General features: G+C 43.8%; 1 protein-coding gene across 7 annotated transcripts in view; it reads right to left on the bottom strand.

Moving 5' to 3' along the window:
- Positions 1 to 3,734: 3,734 nt before the first annotated feature.
- BICC1 (BicC family RNA binding protein 1) overlaps positions 3,735 to 22,096 on the bottom strand; it is a 273,157-nt gene continuing 254,795 nt past the window's right edge. For 3 of the 7 annotated variants that reach the window (XM_069753552.1, XM_069753557.1, XM_069753554.1), the window contains exons 17-21: positions 20,506 to 20,660; positions 18,594 to 18,744; positions 16,752 to 16,912; positions 7,927 to 8,026; positions 5,615 to 5,892 (exon numbers count right to left, since the gene is read on the bottom strand). In XM_069753552.1, the coding sequence (XP_069609653.1) occupies positions 5,762 to 5,892; positions 7,927 to 8,026; positions 16,752 to 16,912; positions 18,594 to 18,744; positions 20,506 to 20,660 (698 nt within the window). In that variant the 3' untranslated portion in view covers positions 5,615 to 5,761. Of the gene's footprint in view, positions 5,893 to 7,926; positions 8,027 to 16,751; positions 16,913 to 18,593; positions 18,745 to 20,505; positions 20,661 to 22,096 lie in introns of all 7 variants that reach the window. The other 4 variants (XM_069753550.1, XM_069753555.1, XM_069753556.1 and 1 more) reach the window with 3 other exon arrangements.

Here is a 22,096-nt window from a genome sequence, read left to right as displayed (position 1 = left end):
GTGGGGGCCCATTAGTCTGTACGGAGGACTACGTGGGGGCCCATTAGTCTGTACGGAGGACTACGTGGGACCATACTGTGTGGAGATCACATTTAGGGCATCATACTGTGTTGTTGGTCATCATGCTTTGCCGGGGAGGTTGAAGGGATACAGTAGGGTCAGTATACCATGCAAGTGGTGGGTACTGTAGATAAACAATATGATACCGCCACAGTGAATTTGAGGAGCACTTTTGCTGGCATCATACTTTATGGGGGCAAGGAAAGGGCAGTTTAGGGGCTTTAATAGGAGGACAATTACTTTGTAAGGGCTGCAAAGTTGGAGATGTTTTTCTGTGACCCCACCGAATGGCAAGGTTTTTTTCTGGTGAGAGGGTTGGGTGGAAAGGGCCCCCTCCCCATTAGAACTTCTACTATGGGTTCCTATGACTTCTATGTACGCCCCTGCCAGCAAGGAAATACCCAATGCTCTGGTCATGTGCTCAGATTATTTAGAGCTACTGTATTAATTAAAATGCACTTTGTGGGACAACCCCTTTAAGTTGTTGCCATATGAAAAGGTTATATTTGAAAAGGAAAAACTTCCTCAATTGTACATTTTTTTTTATAGATCTCAAGGTTGGCCTGTGATTTTGTAGAAGTTTATAATTTTAGCACATTGTGTATTTGAGTTTGAAATCCCTGCTCCAATTAAATTTTTGAGTCAAAAATTCCTACTCAACTGACACCATAGTAATGGCCCTTTGGAAGTCTTCATGGTTAAGCAGGGTACCTCTATGGGCACATAATGAACCTCCTGGGTTACACATACAACTGGTTGAATAGCTATCTTCCTGATTAAACCAAATCAGTAGGGATAGGTGTCCATGATCAGGAACTGCTGGGGATTTGATGCTGCGTATTTATGCAGCGTCAAATCTGCAGCGGCCAGATGGTACAACATAGTGGATGGGATTTCTAGAAATCCCATGTCCACTATGCTTGCTGAGACACCTGCCGATCACCTACAGACAGTGACATGCGCCGCATCTGTCAAGACCACAGCATGCCAATTTCTCTTGTCGAGATTATAGTTTCAGCATCAGAAAATACATCAATAGAAATGTATAGAATGCTGTAAATCTGCATGGTTCAGTGAACACGTGCGGATTTACCTGTGTTCAATAGAAGGCAGCGCTTTGAACACAGTGAAAATGTGCAGTGTTCAAAGCTCTGCTACTTAAGGATCGTGGGCACATAGCCCAAGTGCTATGAGGGACGGTGCAATTGTACCATTTAAATGGTTTCCTAAGGAGCATACAATAGATTTTTTTTACAATCCATTTAAGAAGGCTACTGTTAAATCAGGTTAATTAACACACACAGAAATTAATCCTTGAGGTCCCTCATATCCCCCCTCCCTTTTCTTCCTTTCATCTACAAGTTGTCTTGAGGAGACAAATGAAGGATGCCTTGATGCAAAAATGACAGTGACAGATGTAAAGCAGGTTAACTAAAATGCGAAGATTCCTTTTTTTATGTCCAGATGACTAAAAAGAATGTATTGTCCAGCGAGAGACAAGAAAGGTCTTATTAGGGTCTGAAATGGATCAAAAAACATCTAACACCCTTTACAACTAGCCATGGTCACGAAGTACAATGAGAGAGCAGACAGTATGTCTCCGGAAGAAAATCTGGAATATTGGATTTTCTATACATCCAATATTGAGATGTACATTGTTGGCACCAGAATAACTAATCAAGAATACCCATATTTTTCCCATCTCCACCAAAAGGCCCCAAATCCATAGGGGCCATATAACCACCAGCAGCCAGGCCATGTTTGATCGACGCATAGATAAAATCCAGATACAAAGGAGGACATGAGTCTCAACCTTCTGTGATCACACTATGAGGAGTGATTGCATAAATTGGGATTTCCTAAAGTCATGAAGGACTGAGACCAGCTCAAAACCGGGACCTTGTGAGGTCATCACAGGGTGGGTGGGGGGATGGACTCGGGGTCTGATAAAAGATCAATCCCAATTATCAGCGTTTGTGCAAAGAGCAACATATCATGTATGTATGTATGTATGTATGTATGTATGTATGTATGTATGTATGTATGCAAGCATGCAGGGGCCCTGTTTATCTACAGCCAAATCAAAGCGCTCTCCTTCAGCTAAACTGAATAGTCTCTGCGATCTGTTCTACTGTTAATCCCTTTTATTTTATGCAACAGTTTATGCTATATTGTTTTGTCCCCCTTGTAAAATCTTTTGTATATTTTTGATAACCACTGCCTCCCTTTGGATTAAATATAAAATGTTATAGTTCTGCTGATTCTGTTCTGTTAACTACACCTCAAATCCATAAGCTACCGTAAGCGGTGTCTAATCGACTGAAACAGATTAGTGGTGGCAGCGAGTAGTCTGGTGTTATCAGACTTCGCTGTGACCATTCTGGGTGTATACACGTATTCCCAGTGTTGGAATCTGGAAGTGTATATGCCATACGCTCACCATTGATTTTCCAATAGCCGGCCTAGTGGTGCGAACAGGCTGCGGCCTCCTCTGTTGATCGGCGGCCAATTGTCCGGACGATAGGGGCCAGCAGAGAGCCGTTCGCTCCAAAGATCACAGCGGATGGTACTCGTGACCTTCCTGGCTTCTGATATCAGGGATTTGTGTAATTAAGAAAGTCCTGACAATTATCCCTGACAAACACCACATAGAATTTAAATGAAATATATGCTAGGTCCTCCAGCAATTCCATATACAACATCTCCCCGTTTTTAGGCTTTCTGGTTTATGAATATAACAGGGGCTATTTAAATATGTACATGGGTTGAGAACTTTAGTTTTTCTTTTGATGGATTTGTTCAATGGATACCAAAAGGGTTGCTATTCAAGCGAAGACAAATATTTTCCCTTCTAAAAACCGATCCAAACTGGCTGGTCGTTGCATGTACCCATAAATCTTAATCAGTGGGCAATTGATAGATTCTGCATTTGGTGGCCAATACTTCCACTGTCATCTGCATTGAGCCACATTGTCGTGGACAGCTATATGTTCCATCTTTCTCAGTCTTGTGATCAATCTCGACAGGCAAAACACATAGGCAAACACTGTGGCTACAAAACCTGATCTCGGCTCACAGCAAAAAAATACAATAGGGTGCAGCATCCATTAACACATTGCTCAAAAAGTATCTTCACAGCAAAGCGGGTCAGGGGTAAAAATAAAGAGGAAAGTTGGCAAACACTAATGTGAAAAGAGTTGCCATGAATATAAGGGCACTACTGTAACCAAAAAAATGGAGGCAATTTAACATCTCTGCTGTTGCTACTGGTGGAAAGCAGAGGGAACTATTGAAAGCACTCACTCATTTAGTGGTTTGAAGATCCTGCTGTGGCCGGATGCAGCGAATGGCGATGACTTCCATACCTACCTCCCATTCCTTGTTTGCTGGCTGATCAGCAGGTATTTCAGTAAGAGCGGAGCTATGTCATATGGGAATGGCCACGACAGGGTATGGAGCAGTACTGTTCAGTTCCCCACCGATCTGGCATTGATGACCCATCAGAAGCCATGAACGCAAAAGCCTGGAAAACCCCTTAAAATCGTCAAAAATATTACTTTCTTTCCTAATTTATATTTAATGTCTGCATATTTTTTTATTCAGTTTTTACAATACTCGGAAAGAAAAAGAAATTCTAAAATAAATATATATAAAAAACCAAACAGTTACACAAATTGGGGGTTATAAATTTATTTTTCTTGAAAATAACACGATTACTTAAAAAACTCCATTTTAATGGTCACAATCCACATTTAATTAAAAAAGTAAAAAAAAACAAAAAACAAACAAAAACAAAATGTTGACCCCGCCTCCCACCCCTGAATGAAATACAATCTGTATCTGTTCTACATTTACAGATAACTTGTCACTCTCAAGGCACAACATAAAAGTAACAAATGCCGGGATGGAAGTAATCTGGCATACGCTGTCATTTATGGATCAGGATTAAAAAGGAAAAAACAAGCAGTGAGAAGGATTCTCTAGAGATCTATTGTACATACAATGTATGTTCTGATTACTCTTGCAGTACCTATGGGTGATAGAAAATTCCCGTGCCACACCCCGTCACATAAAACTATATTCAAAGATCAAGTCATAGAATTTAAACTTAATAGTACAGAAAGGGAAACACTATAAAAATTATAAAAAGTTTTAATACCCATGTGTGTTATTAAAAGGTGGGATTCTGAAAAGACCCATATGGCATCAAATGCTTTCTAGTATTAACACTACAAAATTTGTAAAAAAGAAGTGGTTCACCAAAACGTAGTGTGCAAAGCCCTATAACCACCGCTCAATAGTGACGACTTAGAAATCAACAGTTATTTTGTTGCTGCAATGCCTATGCCCATAAATGTAACTTTGTGCAGCAAAATAATAGATTTATATATCTTTAAAAAAAAAAATTAACAAAAAAACATTCCCTTTGTGTGCAAATAGTCATGTGGCAATTTTTGTTTATGAAAGCAAATCACTGGTGTTGACCTTGCTCTCGGACCCTTAAGGTGCCACTAATCAAGAGCACTTGTCCAGGTGGAATGTCTCACTGCTGGTGAAGCTCCACATTCTAGAGCCTTAAGGCTTTCTGTACAAAGAGGATTAACAATATTTCCTTACAGTCCAATGAATTTTTACAGTACATGCAATTCCTAGTTCTCTAAAAATGGAACCTGGCTGCCCCAATTGGCACATCATCGTAACAAGGCCTTCAAGATTATGGTCACATAGTCTAACTTTAGGTTTCCTTGAGGTTTCACAGTATAAAAGTGATGGATGTGGTGGATGCGCGATTTTCACCTTTGGTTATTAATATACAAAGAGTATCCCTATTAGGCACTGGTAAATTGAACTGGGGTAGCTCTTTTTTTTTAATGGAAGAGCCATGGGACAAGCAGATGGATGTTACCTGTTGGTTTAGGTAAAATGTAATAAAGCATCATTCATCTCCTGTTAGTTTGCATTGTCATTTCTAGGGATAAGTGCAAAGGAGAAGAAATCCTAGCTACAAAATCCACCCTGGTCCTTTCATCTGTTACAGTGAACTGGTTTCATTGTAAGCGTTCAGAGATTATTAAATAACAGAATAATAAAAAAAAAGGTCATCTACCAGTAATCACAAAATGTTTCCCAGTTTCCAGCTTACATTGGCAACATAGAAATACTTTATAATACTTACAGAGGATGGATTGTGGCGGCTGTACATGAATCGGCTATGATTGTGATTAGTGACAAACCGTTTACACGGAGGGAGAGGAGCGAACATGAGATATCCACAGGAGACACAGTGGGGAGGATGTAAAGTGCAGAAATATCTGATTATTACTACTACCGAGTACTAGAAAACTCCTTCACAATAAAACCATTAGGTCATGCCCTCGAAGATCTGAGAGATTAATTCTTCATTCAGTAAAGGTAAAATTTCAGTGCATACATTATTATAGTTATACATAAAATACTAAAACATAAAACCATTAAACTTTTTTTCTGCTATTGCATTTCGGTCCAGTCTACACAGTCAAACAAAACATATCCCACATTTGGTGTTCTGAACAACAAGTACTTGTGTGAACACGTAACTTTGGTCCGTGGTACCTTGACGTTAAAGTGCTGATGGAATATAAAAAAAAAAATAGAATTTGTAGCTAGGTTTTGTCCACAGGTCAGCCATGATGGTTCTCTGCACTTGTGATCCAGCTGACTGCTACCAGCGACCACTGACACTGGCAATGTCTGCGTGATACTGGCGTGGAAGCCTTCCGCTCGCTCCTCCTTCCAAGAATGACGATCGCATACTGGTCGGCTCAAACAACTTTCTTCTGTTTTTATTCAGTTCTGAAAATATCAAAATTCTGAAATGAATATACTATAAATGTAGGGCGATACAAATGTAGTGAGCAATATTAGATAATTTCCTGAAAAATGTGTATTTCCTTTTCATAGCAGGGATTAAGGCAATTGTTTAAAGACGCACCCTTGAAGACATTCATAATCTGAAAACAATTTATTAATATCTTACTCCTATATAGAGCTGCGATCACAAGAAGAAATGGGAATAAAGACTTGGGCTGCACCGCTGAGATTATAATGAGCACATACCAGTATCCAGATCTTCATGGTAAAACTGCATCTGCCAGAAGTCGGGACAGGGAACACCATGAGAATCACTCAATAGTACACTTATCTCAGACTATTGCCAATGGCTCACTGGATGGGCCATAAATCAATGCCAGCATGGGTTTTAACTAGAGTTGAGCAAATTTGATCGGGTCAGGGCTTATTCGGCAAGCTACAGCGCTTACCGAATAAGCTGCAGAGGAAACCTGGCTTCCTTGATCATACCGGCCGATCAGCTGATTGGCACAATCACAGCACATGCATGGAGAGCCTGACAAACAGGCTGTTACACAGCCGCGACTCATGCAGCTGCGGAGCGACCCATGCAGCTGCGGAGCGACCCATGCAGCTGCGGAGCGACCCATGCAGCTGCGGAGCCGAACAGCTGATCAGCTGACACAAATAAGCCCTGGCCTGATCAAACTCGCGCATCTCTAGTTTTAACAAGACAACATTTTGGGTGGCGACTGCAGTCCACAGGATGTGACATTGTTTTTATGTAAAACCAGTCTAAAGGCCCCAAGAAGCATCGGTTGAATAGTTAATATGGTGGCTTCCTGACGCTCCCACAATGAATTTGGTCAGGAGAGAGAATGGGCCAGCTCATTTCATTTCAGCAAGTATTTCTTCTGTTTGGCGCAAAGATGAGCCACTTGCAAGTGATTCTGGCAGAGTCTGAAGAACACAGGGACGTTGAGCCAAAAGTTCCTTTATAAGGAGCAGTCGGGGGAGATAGCAGACAGCCATCTAATCTTTCTGATCAGCTTAAGAAGTGGTCTTATGATTAACGCTTCATGGTTAAATAAGGCTCAAATACAAGCAGTAGAGCTTTATGTAAAATTTCTCCAAACACCACCTTCTTCCTTATTCCTAAGTATTTCATTAACGTTCCTGTTCGCTGTATGAACTCTGACTAACACATTGGATTAAAATGTTTTTCAACTCGTCCTGCAGACAAACATTCAGTGTCTCTCACCACTCAGGCATCTGATCTCAGTCAGTCACATTATTTCTTAGACCATTTAGGCTTTTCTATTGCATTTGCACTTATTCCTTCCAAGTTTTATAGCAAAGTCTTGCGTGGCACGCTGGCTCCCATGTCCTGTACCAATCTGCTTAATTTGAGAACTGGTAAATCATCTGGAAAAATGGTCATCAAGACTGTGCACAGGAATACTCTTGTGCAATCTGAGGGGCATCTAAAAATTTTATTTGGAGCCTCGCTGTCTCCAATTAAGAGTGCGAGCTGCCGTTAGACCTGAATTACCCATGTATTGTGTAGTCACTCATGTAATGCTAGAATAAATTTCTTGGGTAATGGCCACAGAAGACCTTTATTACTGCTTACCCTCAACATACAAGTTCTTATTCTCTTGATAAGTGTTAGATCTATGATCTCTGGGTCCACCAGCTTTCCTGCGGTAACTATATATTCTTTATGGGGCAACCCTGGCTCAGTCACCCATTTCCCACCTGTACAGTGATGATCCTGGAAACCTGCTGTGCAGGGTACTAGAACAAGAACTCCATTACCTTCATAGTAGCCTTGTTGCAGTCTCTTGCACAGAAGATGGCCTGTAGTCCTGGATAGCAAGAAATATGCTGAAGGAACATTTGTCCTTTCATCTGGAGTTCCGCTAATCACCACCATTTCCTGCGCGACTTACATGGACATATCTGCAGAACTCGCTTGGATCCAGTTACAGAGCACAATGCGTATCAGTCTGAAAGTGAAGGCAAATGGCCCATTACCTGAGATTGCCAGCAGCATTTTCCTCCGAGCACCAAATGTCGTTATGCCAAGCTCCTTTAAATCCTGATCGGTCAATGTGAGGAATGTCTGTAGATCAATCTAAATGGCAAAAATAAGGGAGTTCAAATCATGATCAGTTATACAGTTCAGAAACCACAGTGTACCTTTTAATGTGCTAGCAAGCGTTATACACTGTACATGAAGATGTACAAGTTGTTGGCATAAAGGCCCTGAAAAAAGGATGGGCTATGTCCTCAAATCAGGGAGATTACTGCATTTTCATGTTTCTCCGATTAGGCAAAACAGTTGAGGAAAACCAGAGCACTTTGAGGCTACAAAGCTTTCAGAGAATGAAAACAATTAGATTTTGCGTAGTTCTTCCTTTAGGTATGCATGCAGATGATCATGGCTGCCCCAGACACACCCAGTAAAGCAGTGCTGCAGCCAGGAAAATCATTTCTTCCCTGGTTAACACAGTAAAATTTACATCCAACAAAAGATTTGAATGCAAGAAACCTGTGATTTTCAAGTGAACAGAACCAGATTTCTACTTGGAAAGACCTACAATATTTGGTCAAATCAAAGCCTATTATGTTTAAGATGGGGAGGTATGAAGGATGCAGCTTCCAAACCAAACAGTTCCAAATGTTTTTTTTTTTTAAAATAAATCTGCTTTTTCTGCCCAAAATATTTTTCAAGCTTAACTCAAGCAGAACTTTTGTAAAGTTCCAGGTAAGATTCCTACCAAGGAGCAGGCACAGAGCACAAAGGAACAAATATACATGTTTAATAGAGTGGCAATTTAATGCGGAGGGTAAATATCACAGCCCTACCCTGCTGATCACTGACTTAGGTTTGGCTTCGGCTAATGTGGCGTTCTGAAAGAAGGGTCAAATCTGAAACCAATAAAGGTCTTCAACCACTTCAACCCCGGGCCATTGTGCGTTTTTGACTCCCCGTCTTCCAAGCGGCATAACTTTTTTACATATCCATCAATACGGCCATCTGAAGTCTTGTTTTTTTTGCGGGATGAGTTGTCCTTTTGAATGGCACCATTGATTTTACCACATAAATGTACTGGAAAATGGGGAAAGAATAATTCCAAGTGCGGTGAAATTGTAAAAGTGCAATTCCACAACTGGCTTTTGGTTTTTATTTACCATGTCCACTTTATGGTAAAACTGACCTGGAAATATCATTTCCCTGGTCAGTAAGAGTACGCAAATACCAATGTTCGGGGGAAAGATGCAAGCTCAGCGTTGGAGCCCAAAACAACGTAAGGACACAACATATGACGTAAAAATTCACACCTGATTGCCCTTAACTGGGGATATATTCACATGCAGGAGTCTGCTATAGACTCAGTCTGCTGCAAATCATCTTTTAACTTCCATCTTTTAAATTACATCTTTTTAATTATGATTCTGAATTAGACTGAATTCTAGAATGCATTTGGCTACTCATCACTACTACAATATTATCATCATCTGCACCATCTAATCGAGCTGTTCTCCTCTTCCCACAGGTATGCACTGACTTTACCCAGCTCTCCCTGGCTCCAGAATATCTCTGTATACTGCATTGATTTTCCATGGTATGCACTGACTTTACCCAGCTCTCCCTGGCTCCAGAATATCTCTGTATACTGCATTGATTTTCCATGGTATGCACTGACTTTACCCAGCTCTCCCTGGCTCCAGAATATCTCTGTATACTGCATTGATTTTCCATGGTATGCACTGACTTTACCCAGCTCTCCCTGGCTCCAGAATATCTCTGTATACTGCATTGATTTTCCATGGTATGCACTGACTTTACCCAGCTCTCCCTGGCTCCAGAATATCTCTGTATACTGCATTGATTTTCCATGGTATGCACTGACTTTACCCAGCTCTCCCTGGCTCCAGAATATCTCTGTATACTGCATTGATTTTCCATGGTATGCACTGACTTTACCCAGCTCTCCCTGGCTCCAGAATATCTCTGTATACTGCATTGATTTTCCATGGTATGCACTGACTTTACCCAGCTCTCCCTGGCTCCAGAATATCTCTGTATACTGCATTGATTTTCCATGGTATGCACTGACTTTACCCAGCTCTCCCTGGCTCCAGAATATCTCTGTATACTGCATTGATTTTCCATGGTATGCACTGACTTTACCCAGCTCTCCCTGGCTCCAGAATATCTCTGTATACTGCATTGATTTTCCATGGTATGCACTGACTTTACCCAGCTCTCCCTGGCTCCAGAATATCTCTATATACTGCATTGATTTTCCATGGTATGCACTGACTTTACCCAGCTCTCCCTGGCTCCAGAATATCTCTGTATACTGCATTGATTTTCCATGGTATGCACTGACTTTACCCAGCTCTCCCTGGCTCCAGAATATCTCTGTATACTGCATTGATTTTCCATGGTATGCACTGACTTTACCCAGCTCTCCCTGGCTCCAGAATATCTCTGTATACTGCATTGATTTTCCATGGTATGCACTGACTTTACCCAGCTCTCCCTGGCTTCTGAATGTCTCTGTATATTGCACTGGCTTTTCTATGCTTCCCCTGGATCTGAGTGTCTTGGTGCAGCACATATAATCCTTTTAGTATGCTTTCTCACCTATGAGCTTGTTTCCACGACCTGTTTTCATGTCTCTCATTGTGTGATCCTGGCATCTCTTTGAGTGGTCAGTCTTACCCCTCCCTCACTTTATGACCTTTGCTTAACTCTCTACATCTGGTCTCCCATACCCAGCCACCCCCTCATTCACACCTGATTGCCCTTAACTGGGGATATATTCACATGCAGGAGTCTGCTATAGACTCAGTCTGCTGCAAATCATCTTTTAACTTCCATCTTTTCAATTACATCTTTTTAATTATGATTCTGAATTAGACTGAATTGGACTGGAATTGACTGGAAGGTAACAGAACACCGACCACTACAATGTTTTGGTTTCTTTTCTCTTTCACCCCCATACTACTTTCCTTCTTACAATCTCCTGCAATCCCTCCTCCTAGTAAGGAACTAGTCATTTCTTCCTCCATACTCCCCAGCCATCTCACCTTCTCCTCAGAACTGTTCCTCCACATACAATCCTTTTTATCCAGACACACACGGCCGCATCATGTCCTATCCTGCTCCCACCTTCTAATGATCTGTCTGTTACTCCTCATTGCTGGTGACATATCCCCAAATCCCGGCCCTCCCCAATTCATCCCCACACTCGTTTCTAACCCCCTGCCACGATCCTCCGCACGTTTTCCCAACCACGACAACCTCATACCCATTCATCCAGCCCCCACTCCCCCTACTTGGAGCACTATGGAACGCACGCTCCATCTGCAACAAACTGCCATTTATCCATGACCTCTTCATCACCAACAAACTCTCCTTCCTCGGCCTCACTGAAACCTGGCTCACCCCCTCTGACTCGGCCTCTCCAGCTGCGCTCTCCTATGGCGGATTCCACCTCTCTCACACCCCTCGCCCCAGCAACAAACGCGGTGGAGGAGTTGGCTTGCTCCTGTCCGACACCTGCTCCTTTACTCCAATCCCGCTACCACCCTCCGCTACTCTTCCCTCGTTTGAGGTGCACTCTGTCCGCATCTATTCCCCCTCCAACCTCCAGCTGGCTGTCATCTACCGCCCCCCAGAACTAGCCATCTCCACCTTTCTCGACCACTTCACCACCTGGCTACTTCATTTCCTCTCTGTTGACATCCCCACTATCATCATGGGTGATTTCAATGTCCCCATTGACACTTTCACCTCAGCTACCTCTAAACTTTTATCACTGACTGCCTCCTTTGGCCTCACTCAATGGTCCTCTGAGGCCACTCACAAAGATGGCCACACGCTGGACCTCATCTTCACCCGCCTCTGCTCCCTTACTAACCTCACTAACACACCCCTCCCCCTGTCTGACCACAACCTACTGACATTCTCGTCCCTCTCCTCTCCTAGTGTGCAACCCCCACTCCACAAACTCACTCACCCTCGCCGAAATCTCAAACATCTCAACTTACAATCACTCTCTGAGTCCCTTCTCCCTCTCACAGACATAGCCTCCCTTCATGACACAGATGCTGCTGCCACTTTTTATAACACCACAATAACAACAACACTCGATTCGGCCACCCCACTCATGCATAGTAAAACTCGTACAATTAACAGGCAGCCCTGGCTGACCAGCCTGACCAAAGAATTGAGACGGGCTTCCAGGATTGCTGAGCGGAGATGGAAGCGATCCCACTCTGCCGACCACTTCACTGCATACAAGCAGTCCCTCGCCAGCTTCAAGTCTGCGCTCACTGCCGCAAAACAAACTTACTTCTCATCCCTCATATCCTCCCTGTCCCACAACCCTAAACAGCTTTTCAACACTTTCAATTCTCTACTCCGTCCCCCCGCACCTCCTCCCTCCCCCCTCATTTCTGCTGATGACTTCGCCTCTTTCTTTAAACAGAAGATCGATACGATCAGAGAAAGCTTTGGCCCACAGCGCCCACTGCCCCTCTTAGCTGCTCAACCCTGCTCCTCCAAAACCAGCTTCTCCACCATGACAGAAGATCAGCTCTCCACCCTCCTGTCAAGATCACACCTCACCACCTGCACGCTTGACCCGCTCCCATCCCACCTCATCCCTAACCTTTCCACGGTCTTCATCCCAACCCTAACGCACCTCTTCAACCTCTCACTCACAACAGGTGTCTTTCCCTCATCCTTCAAGCATGCCAAGATCACACCCATCCTCAAAAAGCCCTCCCTCGACCCATCCTCTGTGTCTAGCTATCGCCCAATATCTCTTCTCCCTTATGCCTCCAAATTGCTGGAGCAACACGTCCATCTTGAACTGTCCTCCCACTTCTCCTCCTGCTCCCTCTTTGATCGGTTACAATCAGGCTTCCGTTCCCATCACTCAACTGAAACTGCCCTAACTAAAGTCACCAATGACCTACTAACTGCCAGGAGCAAGCGACACTACTCTGTCCTCCTTCTCCTGGACTTGTCTTCTGCCTTTGACACTGTAGACCACTCCCTTTTGCTACAAATCCTCTCATCCCTTGGCATCACAGACTTGGCCCTTTCCTGGATCTCGTCATATCTCACAGACCGAACATTCAGTGTCTCCCTCCCCCACACCACCTCCTCACTTCGCCCCTTGTCAGTCGGTGTTCCTCAAGGCTCTGTTCTAGGACCCCTACTCTTCTCCATCTACACTTTCGGCCTGGGACAGCTCATAGAATCCCACGGTATGCAGTACCATCTCTACGCTGACGACACGCAGATCTACCTCTCCGGACCTGACCTCTCCTCCTTGCTTACCAAAATCCCGCACTGTCTGTCTGCCATTTCAGCCTTCTTTTCTGCTCGCTTTCTACAACTGAACATGGACAAAACAGAATTCATCATCTTTCCCCCATCTCACTCTACCCCTCCACCAGACCTATCCATCAATGTCAATGGCTGCTCACTATCCCCAGTCCCACACGCCCGGTGCCTTGGGGTGATCCTCGACTCTGCCCTCTCTTTCAAGCCACATATCCAAGCCCTTGCCTCCTCCTGTCGTCTCAAACTCAAAAATATTTCCCGGATCCGTGCTTTCCTTGACTGCAACACTGCAAAAACGCTAGTGCATGCCCTTATCATCTCCCGCCTCGACTACTGCAGCCTCCTACTCTCTGGACTCCCCTCTAGCACTCTGGCACCACTCCAATCCATCCTACACTCTGCTGCCCGACTAATCCACCTGTCCCCCCGCTATTCCCCAGCCTCTCCCCTGTGTCAAGCCCTTCACTGGCTTCCTATCGCCCAGAGACTCCAGTTCAAAACCCTCACACTGACATACAAAGCCATCCACAACCTGTCTCCTCCATACATCTGTGACATGGTCTCCCGGTACCTACCTACACGCGACCTCCGATCCTCCCAAGACCTCCTTCTCTACTCCCCTCTCATCTCTTCTTCCCATAACCGCATCCAAGACTTCTCCCGTGCTTCCCCCATACTCTGGAACTCTCTACCCCAACACATCAGACTTGCGCCTACCATAGAAACCTTCAAAAAGAACCTGAAGACTCATCTCTTCCGACAAGCCTACAGCCTGCAGTGATCCTCAACCTACTGAACAGCCGCACAGCCAGCTCTTCCCTCTCCTAGTGTATCCTCACCCACCCCCTGCAGACTGTGAGCCCTCGCGGGCAGGGTCCTCCCTCCTTATGTACTCGTGTGCCTTGTTATCTGCTCATGTTTAATGTATTTGTCTATATTTGCCCCGTATTCACATGTAAAGCGCCATGGAATAAATGGCGCTATAAAAATTTATAATAATAATAATAATAATAGGGGTCAACAATGGTATATTATCTGGTTCCTGTATTATTACAACTGGGACAAACCGTTTCATATGTTCAAAGAATGCTCTTCTAGTACTAGGCTGGATTCTTTAGAGTTTTTTTTTTTTTTAAAGTCTTATCTAGCCTATTTTTAAGGCTGATTAATGGTTTGCACCATGTGCGGATTCATCTATTTGTGCTCATGAAGATTTCTCTTCATGGTAGGATTAGATACTGAAACACCTACTTCCTGGAGAGTGTTCACTTGGGTAGATGTTGTGAAGGAATTTTTATTTACCATGGAAAGGATTCTGCGATCATCCACCACTTATCTTCAGAGGGTATCCAGGTGTTTATGAGTTCCCAAGCTCACAAGTGCAATTTTTTCTGCAGACTATATTAAACTGTTCATTTTGCCACTCCTAACATTTCTTGAATTTCTTTTTATTTTCAGTCTAATGATAGTCTTTCAGCAACAGCTTCCAAATGCAAATACCACACCTGGAATCCGCTCCAAACCTTTTACCTGCTTAATTGATGATTGACTAACGAGGGAACAGCCCATGCAGCATATTAAAGAGGTTTAGAGATTATTGTCCAATTACTTGTGGTCTATATAAAAAAAGCAACTGGATATTAAAGAGCTTTAATTCCTAATTGTTAACTCCAATTAGGATGTGAAAAAACTCAAATTAAAGTGGAGAATCTGCACTTTAAGCTTATACTGATTATATAACCATCTTTATTACCGTATATACTCGAGTATAAGCCGACCCGAGTATAAGCCGACCCCCCTAATTTTGCCACAAAAAACTGGGAAAACTTATTGACTCGCGTATAAGCCTAGAGTGGAAATGCAGCATTTACCGGTGAATTTCAAAAATAAAAATAGATCATTATTTCCCCATAGCTGTGCCATATAGTGCTCTGCACCGTTCATTTTGTCCCATAGCTGTGCCCCATATAGTGCTCTGCACCGTTCATTTTGTCCCATAGCTGTGCCCCATACTGTGCTCGGCACCGTTCATTATTGCCCCATATCTGTGCCCCATATTCAATGCTCTGCACCGTTCATTTTGTCCCATAGCTGTGCCCCATACAGTGCTCTGCACCGTTCATTGTGCCCCATATACAATGCTCTGCACCGTTCATTGTGCCCCATACAGTGCTCTGCATCGTTCATTGTGCCCCATACAGTGCTCCGCATCGTTCATTGTGCCCCATACAGTGCTCCGCACAGTTCATTGTGCCCCATACAGTGCTCTGCACCGTTCATTGTGCCCCATACAGTGCTCTGCACCGTTCATTTTGTCCCATAGATGCTCCACATAAATCTGTGCTGCCGCTGCTGCTGCAATAAAAAAAAAAACCAAAAAAAACCACATACTCACCTCTCTTGCTTGCAGCTCCCAGCGTCTGGTCCCAGCGTCTCTCTGCTCTGACTGATCAGGCAGAGGGCGCCGCGCACACTATATGTGTCATCGCGCCCTCTGACCTGAACAGTCAGAGCGCAGACACCGGGAAGATGGAGGCGCCGGGAAGATGGAGCGACGCCCGGCGGCTGGAACGCGGACAGGTGAATATTACATACTTACCTAGTCCCAGCGATCCTGACGCTCACTCTGCCTATCACAGCTGGTCTTCGGTGCCGCAGCTTCTTCCTCTATCAGTGGTCACCGGCACCGTTGATTAGAGAAATGAATATGTGGCTCCACCCCTATGGGAGGTGGAGCCGTCTAATCATTTTTCTAATGAGCGGTCCCACGTGACCGCTGAAGAGGGGAAGAGCTGCAGCACCGAAGACCGTGGGACGGCAGGGACAGCGCCAGGATCGCTGGGACTAGGTAAGTATGCCTCAGCGCCCTCACCCGCCGACCCTGCCACCCACCTTGACTCGAGTGTAAGCCGAGGGGGGCACTTTCAGCCCAAAAATTTGGGCTGAAAATCTCGGCTTATACTCGAGTATATACGGTATGTTTTGGTAAAAAAGCGAAAATTCCAAAACTTGTGTCGCTGTCCAAATATTTCTGGACCTAACTGTACACGGGGAAAAAAAAAAAAAATTTGTTCTGCTTTGTTTCAAAGTTGAAAGGAGTTTTGCTTTATGAAGGTATCTTGGATTTTAGAGAGTTAAATGGTAAGGCATGACGCTAAGCAATTTACAAAGATGCCAAATTAATGTTTGAATAATTTCTGATTTAGCGACGACAAGCAGTATAGATTTTCATAATATTACGACTTCCACTGAGGTCACAGAAAATGAAAACATTCATATCCAGATAGTCTATTGCCAGAAAAAGGCTAAACGTTCCCGTGTCTCTACAGGGGGTTACAGTGATCGGAGCAGGTCTCCATGATGGCAACAAGTGAAGGCGCCAATACTGAAGCACAGGCACTATCACTACACACCCCCAGGAACTGATGGAGGTGGTCACCTCGCAGCTTACACTCGCAGATTACGGCAGATCTGTGAACATGCTGACCTCTTGTTGCTGGAAGATGTCGGTATATTTCCCCAGTCCAAGCTTGCTGAACAGTTCAGGAAGGTCGGAGCCTTTGAATGAGCTACTCAGATTACAGCCATTGCTTCCAGTTAGAGAGGAGATGCAGTCCATGTAATTGCTGCTGCTCAGATAGTGTTCTGCTGTGAAGTAAGGGGGAGGAAGAGTGAGGTTAATGCAGGTTCACGTAGCACCTAATACATAAAGGACTGATGATAAATAGAACATAGCTAACTATTTATCCACCTTAAGTATTTACATGCAGGCAGTGTAACCCAGTCACCATAAGGATTAGATTAAATCATGGCAAAAGCAGCAATTACTCCCAGACTTCCACCAACCCATCACAAGCATTAGGATTCATGCCCTGAGCTTATTGTATAATTCCAGCTGTAATATTACTTAAACAGGTCTTCCCACTAAAGTTTTTTTTTTAAATCAATAGATCTTAGAATAAAAATAAATTCCACAATTAGATGTGTTAATATAAAATGTTCCTGTGCCGAGATAATCTGATAAATGTCCCCCTGATATCTAGTGTGTAATGGCTGTGTCTGACCGTGCAGGAACATGGTCTGATCATACCACAGCTCCTGGGCAAAAGAGTATACAGACAGTACAGCCGGATGTCACAACTGTTTCTGTAAGGAAAAACATTTCCCTGCCTGTTTTTAAACATGTTTTGCCTCACAGAAAGAATCAGCTGTGATCCCGTGCTGTCCTGTCTGTATACTCTTGTTTCCTCCCCTGCCCAGGAGACGAGGTGTGATCAGACCATGTTCCTGCACAATCAGACACAGCCATTACATAGCGCACAGCCGGGGAACATTTATAAGATTATCTCAGTACAGAACACTTTTTAATATCACATCCAGTTGTGAAACTTATACCAAGATCAATAATTAAAATTAACAGTTTTGGGGAAAACCCCTTTAAGCAATATTTGGAAGTGCCAAGACGCATTGTTATTTGGATGCTGTACAGCACGATTAAAGGGGTTTCCCCACGAACAAAAGTACATTTTAATCAATAGATTTTGGAATAATTTCCACAATTAGATGTAATTAAATAAATAAATCGGGACAAGATCTCGTTGCATTGATGTCAATCAGAACATGCGCAGCCCCCAGCGGCCATTTTGCCGGAGGCCACCATATCACAGTAATGGATGTGCAGGGGCTCCAGGCTTTCACAAAATGCTTGGCAGGGCCCCCCGCACCACAGAGCACGGTCGAGCCTGCCGCACCAACCTGGGGAGTGTGATCATCGCCCTGTAACATCGGACCGCCGCAGATTCGCCCAACTCCTGCTGCCGCCACACTACTTGTATCGGTAAGTATATTTTGACTATAAGACGCACCCCCATTTTCCGCAAAAAAAATTTTGGGAAAAAAAGTGCGTCTTCTAGGCCGCAAAAATACAGTAGTAAAGTTCATATAGCATAAGTGGACTTGAAAATGAATATATTGTATGGATAAATAAATTCATAGCTGCAAATGTAACTTGAAATTCTGAGCTCTAGCAGTGAGGACACTATACTAAGCTAGAATTATAACAAGGATTACATAAGTTATTTCTGCATATCAGCGGCTCCAGCTACAGTGTGGCACCATACAAGGAACGACTGAAGTGTGACTTCCAGCCATATTACTTCCCTCCTCCCCATTCCCTCGGGGCTGTGATGCTTCCCCCCATTAACGGCCTTTTCCTCCGATAGCGTTCGGCACACATGGCGCTGTGTAGCACTGATCACCTCTGTATAACTTGCCACTTTCTGACTTCAGAACACTTTCATGCCATCTCCAGTTTGTGACCAATGCTTACCGGATTTATTCTGCTTCCTCTTGGGACTTCCAATCGATGAGTAGTCGTTATGAGATGAGTCGATCCCGTTCCTGTCCCTCCAGTTATCAGAGTCGCTACCATTTCCTAGTTGTTCCCGACTGTTTGACCGCGAGAGAGACATTGAAGGTGCCTTAAACATATAAAAACTCTGCATGAACTTCATAAACCGCACACGTCCATCCATATACAAGTATAAATGCACCCCAAAAGTGAGACAGCGGCCCCATTATGATCCAATAGATCAGCATCAGATCTAAGCAAACCGGACACGATCTCACACTGGATACAGAGCTTGGTGCATTCTTCCTATGTTCAGATCATAGGGTCCGTTTTGTGACCATTTTATAAAACTATAGATGCTATTAAATACCCATATCCCAGCAGTAGAGCGTACGCTGCAATAATAACTCACTGCACAAAACCGAACTAACGTGTATATAAGGCTGCACCGGTCAGGAAACTGCTCTGCATATATAATGCATGCCTCCTTCATTAATGCAAAAAATTATGACTTATTCATACCTAAATAGAATACGGATTTTGGGAGCCACACGTCTAAGCTGTAACAAGTGTTTAATGATTGTGAATAATTTGTCAGCTCAATCCAGGCACTATAACTTGTCATTTTTCAGTGCAAGTAGCTTTACGCGGCCATGTTTGTGCAAGGAGTTTGTTTTGAAGTGCATAAAATGTATCTGAAAATGATTGATTGATTTCCTTTTTCAGGTGGGGGTAGTGGAAAAGAACAGGAATTCAGCCATTGTTTTTTTACATTTTTTTTTTCCAACACCAGGGAAAAAAAACAAAAACTTAATGTAGTGTTTGAATCCAAACTGACAATACAAGTCCATTAAAATCCAACCTGTTCAATCCTTTTCCATTATGTACCAATTCAATACAGTTGGGAGGCTCCAGTACACATAGCTTAAAGGGAATGTTAGGTCAGAAAACAGCCAGGATTTTGTGTTGCAATTTTCAAAAAAAAATTTTTTTAAGAGATTGGAAAAAGAATTGCAAACACATTGGTCTTCAAGTTTTTAAAAGCCCCAGTAGCAAGATTTCTTTTTTTCTTGAACTCCCGGTCCTTTCAAGGAGATATTACAGCTTCCTAGTCATAAGAGCCAGGATTACTGTGAGAGGCGACACCTCCACACACAGCCGATAGCCTACCATAATAGCTGGGGTCACATGACCCTACTCCCCCCACCTCCTATACTGATCTATAATCCTAGCTTTTGTAATGAAGCATCTAAAGAGCGTGTGCGACTATAGATACTAATGTACACGTGTTTACTGAACCAGGGGGAAAAAAAAAAAGCAACACTGGCCAGTAATATGAAAATTGCAAGATTGCTACAATAATTTGTGTTTTAATAAAGTTTGCGATGTGAAAAAAAACACATTGGCAAGGATTAGACAAAATACATTTACGATAAACACTTGATCTAAATTATGGGTCATTTTCTGATGACACATTCCCATTAAAAAAAAAAAAATAAGTTGCCACATTATACAAATTATAGCCTGTTTACGTTGATTTTGCCAGTTAAAGTTATAAATATTTTGTTAAATTGCCTTGTTAACATCTTCTCTAGTTAATATCATATATAAAATAAGTGCACTTGACTAATATCTGAACTATTCTGAACTGTATGCCAAAAATACGAATTACAGGAATCTATGTTGGCTACCAAGGTTGATCTATGAACATATGGGAGCGAGAGGAACTTTATTACAGCTCCAATGTTTGCATGACACGGATTTTCCATGCACACCATAGTAGAAACTACATCCACTCATGGAACCTTGACAGAGTCGCCATAGAAGCCAAGACTGTAAAAAGAAAGTCTGGCAGAAAGACAAGTGCTAAACCCCAACTGGAGTGCGCTACCTCGTATGTCGTACTCATGGTCGGCTTGTACGACACGTGGTTAGCTCGTCTCAATTCTTTAATGGTTTCTGCTGGCATGGACTTTGAGAAGCCAAGTCCGCTCCAGGTGTTTGTTGGCGTTCTCACTTCTGTTACCACTGGTTTCTTCAACATTGCTTAAGTGAAGAGGAAAAAGGTGTAAGGCGCCAATTCCAAACAGATCTGAATTATGTAGCTGCAGTCATTATACAGACATTCATTCACAGGGTAACAGGTTCATTACAACTCATTAGTGGTTTGAAAAGCTATAAAAATTTTCATTTTTTCCTTTTTTCAAATAAATTTGATCTTTTTTGTCTAAAAGGTAAACTATTTTGCTATAAAAATTATCAGAGACATCGGTTTAAGACCACATCTATAATATAACAGTAGGAGCGTCACTCTGTCCGAAGCCTTTATAGACTGCGCAAGCGCGACGCTCCTAGCGTTAGATTATAGACACAGTGTCCATATTCAAGAAAAAATGGCGCCGAAAGCGCAGACTGCGCTAGTGCCGAAATTTGTGTCACAATCCTGCCCATATCACTTGGTTTCCACACCCACAGAGTCCCCACGCCCCCTGATTCCGGCCCATAAATGTCCCCTTGCTCCCGGAATCAGGGAGCGTGGGGACACAATCCCGCCTTCATGACGTTGCAGCAGGTCATGCCACAGTAATTACTTGCGCCCCCTGATTCCGGCGCATGAATGTCCCCCTGCTCCTGGAATCGGCGCCTGCGCAGTCCACGCTTTCCGGCGCCATTTTCTTGAATACATACTACAGTGTTTCTTCCAGAAAATGGCGCCGGAAAGCGCGGACTGCGCATGCGCCGATTCCGGGAGCAGGGGGACATTTATGAATCAGGGGGTGTGGGGACACGATCCCTCACTCATGACTTTGTGGCAGTTCATGCCACAGCAATTACTTAAGCACCCTGATTCCAGGGCATGTGTCCCCCTGCTCCCGGTATCTGTGCCTCCGCAGCCCGCGCTTTCTGGCGCCATTTTCTTGGATTCTGCAGTGTGTTTTCAAGAAAATGGCGCCGGAAAGCACGGACTGCGCAGGCGCCGATTCAGGGAGCAGGGGGACACGATCCCGCCCTCATGACGTTACTTACATACATCTGAAGAGAGACTGCTGCGCAGGCGCCGATTAGGCTACGTTCAGACTAGCGTTGTGCTAGTGTGCGTCGCGTTAGCGTCGGGCGACGCAGCGGCGACGCACGCGTCATGCGCCCCTATGTTTAACATGGGGGACGCATGCGTTTTTGTTTGTTGCGTTTTGCGACGCGTGCGTCTTTTTTGCCGCTAGCGTCGGACCAAGAAAACGCAACAAGTTGCATTTTTCTTGCATCCGATTTTCGGCAAAAAACGACGCACGCGTCGCAAAACGCAGCGTTTTTGCGTGCGTTTTGCCGCGTTTTTCGGTGCGTTGTGTCGCCGACGCAGCGGCGCACAACGTTAGTCTGAACGTAGCCTTACTGCGTCACAATCCCACCCTCTCATGATGTTGTGGCATTTCCGCCCACAATGATTTTGTTACAGATATCAGGAGCATGTGTAAGAATATCTA

The sequence above is a fragment of the Ranitomeya imitator genome, chromosome 2, assembly GCF_032444005.1.
Source record: "Ranitomeya imitator isolate aRanImi1 chromosome 2, aRanImi1.pri, whole genome shotgun sequence".
NCBI lineage: Eukaryota > Metazoa > Chordata > Amphibia > Anura > Dendrobatidae > Ranitomeya > Ranitomeya imitator.
The sequence above is the reverse complement of the archived record's forward strand: the minus strand, read 5'-3'. Positions and strand labels throughout refer to the sequence as shown.